The 3,507-nt window shown below is 36.7% G+C and overlaps 1 protein-coding gene across 1 annotated transcript in view; it reads left to right on the top strand.

Moving 5' to 3' along the window:
• Window positions 1-2,430: 2,430 nt before the first annotated feature.
• Window positions 2,431-3,507, top strand: part of LOC107694618 (neuroligin-4, X-linked-like) — an 18,417-nt gene continuing 17,340 nt past the window's right edge. Inside the window, exon 1 of the mRNA XM_016494306.1 lies at window positions 2,431-2,652. Coding sequence (XP_016349792.1) covers window positions 2,431-2,652 — 222 coding nt within the window. The remainder of the gene's footprint in view (window positions 2,653-3,507) is intronic.

Genomic DNA, 3,507 nt, shown 5'->3' with positions numbered 1-3,507 from the left:
TCACCATTTAATACAGCAAAGGATTAGTGAGGGTCTTACTTTGAACAACATACCGGGAACTGCAACAATCCTTGTTGAATGATCCGGAGTGTCTAGCCCAACACAAATACAAAACTGTCCAGATCATGTGGCCAAGTATTAATCTAATACTTAGGTATGTAAGTATATATAGTGGTGGAAAGAGTACTGACAAAATATACTCAAGTAAAAGTACCATTAGCTTCCAAAAAATGTAGTGGGAGTAGAATAAAAGTACTTGTCCAAAAAACTACTTGAGTAAGAGTGAAAGAGTAGCCTATTTAAAAGTACTCATGAGTATTGAGTAGTGAGTACTGGGCTGTGGATTCTACCCCCTCATAATAAATGCTGTACACCGCAATTTATACATTTTAAAAACGTTGTACATTCTGTAATTCACATTATCTTATTTGTCATAAAGAATGAAGAATATCTATCATCCAGCAGTTTTAATTTTGACTGCCAGCTCTTTAAAATACATCAAAACAGCACGGAAATTTTTTTAATCTCCTGACTCTCTTATACCTGTGATGTCTGCAGCAAAACACATTGCTGAAAATGCACGCTCAATGAAAAAAAATGTTAGGAGGTCAACAACAAAATTGCAGAATTTCCATGATGGTTGACTGTTCCTCTGTTATTGTCAGCATTTTATTGCAGGTTTCACATTGAATGCCTTGGATCCAGGCTCTTATTATGGTGCACCATGCTGTGAACTACAATTACTTTTTGCAGTTTGCCACAAATGCCATTTTCAAATGTATCCTGCCAAACCAAAGGAGGCCTTGTACATCCTTTTTGAAATCTGTGATTCACCACAATAATGGGAAAATGGCTACCCCCCTCCCCACCACACAAACAAATAAAACTTCCACCTTTTTCCGAACTAGCGTACTGTGTTTTAAATTATGGGAGGTTTGGGTAAGTTCACAAAGGCTGAAACAAATTATTTCAAATCATATGTTTACACTTCTACAAGTAATGCTTATTCATCAGTTTGACTGAATGAGCTGTAAATTTTCCTTCATGTTCTATTTTCAGAAGTCAAGAGAATAATGTAACGCTTGTTTTATTTTAAATTCTATTTATTTATTTATTTTTAAATGCAACGTGATATAACAAGTATAGCCATGGAAGAACTCTTTTCAGCACTGAAAGACAACATACAGTATACTTCGCATTTTTGGTCTGCTCTCTCTTGATTCAATTTACGATATATCCTCTGAATAATTCTCTGGAATGCTGGAATCTCTCCCCAAATCCTGAAGTCTCTTTCCAGGTTTGTTTTCACACTGATGCTTTAAAAGGTAATTGCTATGTAATATAGACGCATATTACTACAATGATATCAGACGTCTGTAATATTTATGTAGAAATAATCTAGCTTTAGGGGTTATTCATGGTATGTTGAAATAATGTATTAATGATTTTATACGTGTTAATTTCCTTTTAATGTTGGATGGTTGAAGGGTGAGTAGAATAATGTCACCTCATTGTACCCAGTTTTTGAAAGTTTATTATTGCGTTCATAGAGCAAACATTTTGCTGATTGTATACAATTTAACGGAAGTTAGTTCCATATTTAGCACAAAGTGTTATTAATTTCTTGTCTGAGTAGATGAAATATTTTAAAATAGTTTTTAAATTAAAGCATACGTTTTCAATTTCAAATTTAAACAAACATGTTCACTATTTAGTCATTTCAAATTCAATACATTTCCCTTAACCCCAAAATAATTGCTTTCAAAGATACTTTTCCGAGCCCTTTCACTTACCCTTTTTGCAGGTTAGATTCAATAAATTATCATTTTAGACTATGTTTTGAATTGTGAAAGTTACAGTATCAACATTTATTTCAAAAGTTTAAAGGAAATTTAATTATTTATGTTGTAATTCATTTGTGTCATTTTTTATATTGATTCAGTCTAGAGATTGAATGCCCTCACTTATACAGCCATTATAAAGTCTATGCAAAGAGTCAGGCATAGAAGTGGTTTTGAGGAATGCCTTGTGAATGGACTGTTGTGAAACCAGGGTCATAAATAGCAGACACACAATAGTGGACAAGGTGCAATATGCACCAGGTGTGCCTCAACACACTGCCAGCAACATTCCATTTTGTTGGCAAGTGCACTCCAATCATGAGACTGGATGAGGTTTGATGAATGATGAATGTTTTGAGAAAGGATGCTTTACAATCTGCATGCATATATTCCAATACCTTCTAAAAGGACATTTGCATAAAGTTTTCAGTAAGATGTACTCGCAGAATTCCTCTGATTTCTTTTCCAACTTTGTCACGATGATGTTCTGTATGTGACCATGGCCTTGGGTTATCCAGTTGAGCTACAGTACTGATGCTGTCCTTGGCTTTGTAATCCCTCTCCCACAGCAAGCCCCTTCTGTGTAGGCATGACCAACTGGATCTGTCCCTCTATCAAAAAGCCACAGTGGCTAGCCCTGCTTCCCTTGCTTCTCATCCTATTTGTCCAGTGCTGTCTGGGACCAGCCCCTAAGCGGGTGTACGAGGAAAGTGCCTTTGCCATAGGCCAGAATCGGAAATCCAAGACCGGGCAAAGGAATGAAATTGACACCCCTGAGGCTTTTCCGGATCTTGCTAATGGGTTTAAGACAGTTGGCTAATTTGTCAACCTGTTTGTGATTTTGTGCACATTGACAAGCCTGTTAAAGTTTGGCATGCTTACCGTAAGCCGATCAGAGCAATGGGTTTTTTTTTTAAGTCTTTTAGGAAATATCTGTTGCTGTATGTTGTCACTCGATGTAGTGTCTCCTCAAATAAGAAGTGATTTTGTCAAACAATGCCTAAAGGCAAATCACCATTTAATGAGAAGGGACTGCCCTCCTTTTGCAATCCAAATGTTAATTTTGATTAGAATCTAGCTTTTATCCACACTGAGATCTCCGCAAAAGATGCCATCAAGCCATCATTTTCATGTCATTTGAGTGACTTACACTTAACCCAATGGAAATTATGAGCACCTCCACATTCATCTTTGAATGAGTAGCTAAATTGCATCAATTAACATGGAAGTAACCTCAGCCTTTTCCATAAAGATGGTCGAATAACTCTATTAGAGTCTAAAATGCAACCTTGAACTATCCTCTGTGCCTTAACAGCATGTCTCTTGCACCAGAAGTGGTGCCTTTTTTATTCTTTCTTCACAATGATGACTTTAGTGAAAGCATTAGTGGGACAGATTGGGTCCAGAGGTAAATAATGAGAAGGTTTTGAGGGCAGCCATTAGTGCCCCTAACATGAAGTAACCGAGGCATTCCATTAAGGGTCTCTTTTTAGAATTCTGTGCTCAGCCTATTCAGATGTCAAGTGCAGTGATTCTTTTGTGTACATGTGCTTGTGAGTGGGAGGGAAGGTGTGTCAAGCAAAAGACAATTAGAATGAAAACAAGTTTTAATCAAATGGCCCACAGATGTCTATGAGAAATAAAAGGGTTGTGAAGAAGAAGAACC

This window comes from Sinocyclocheilus anshuiensis, unplaced genomic scaffold (assembly GCF_001515605.1).
Source record: "Sinocyclocheilus anshuiensis isolate Anshui unplaced genomic scaffold, SAMN03320099.WGS_v1.1 scaffold3283, whole genome shotgun sequence".
Classification (NCBI taxonomy): Eukaryota; Metazoa; Chordata; class Actinopteri; order Cypriniformes; family Cyprinidae; genus Sinocyclocheilus; species Sinocyclocheilus anshuiensis.
Note: the sequence above shows the minus strand (reverse complement) of the source record. Positions and strands in the feature narration are given on the sequence as shown.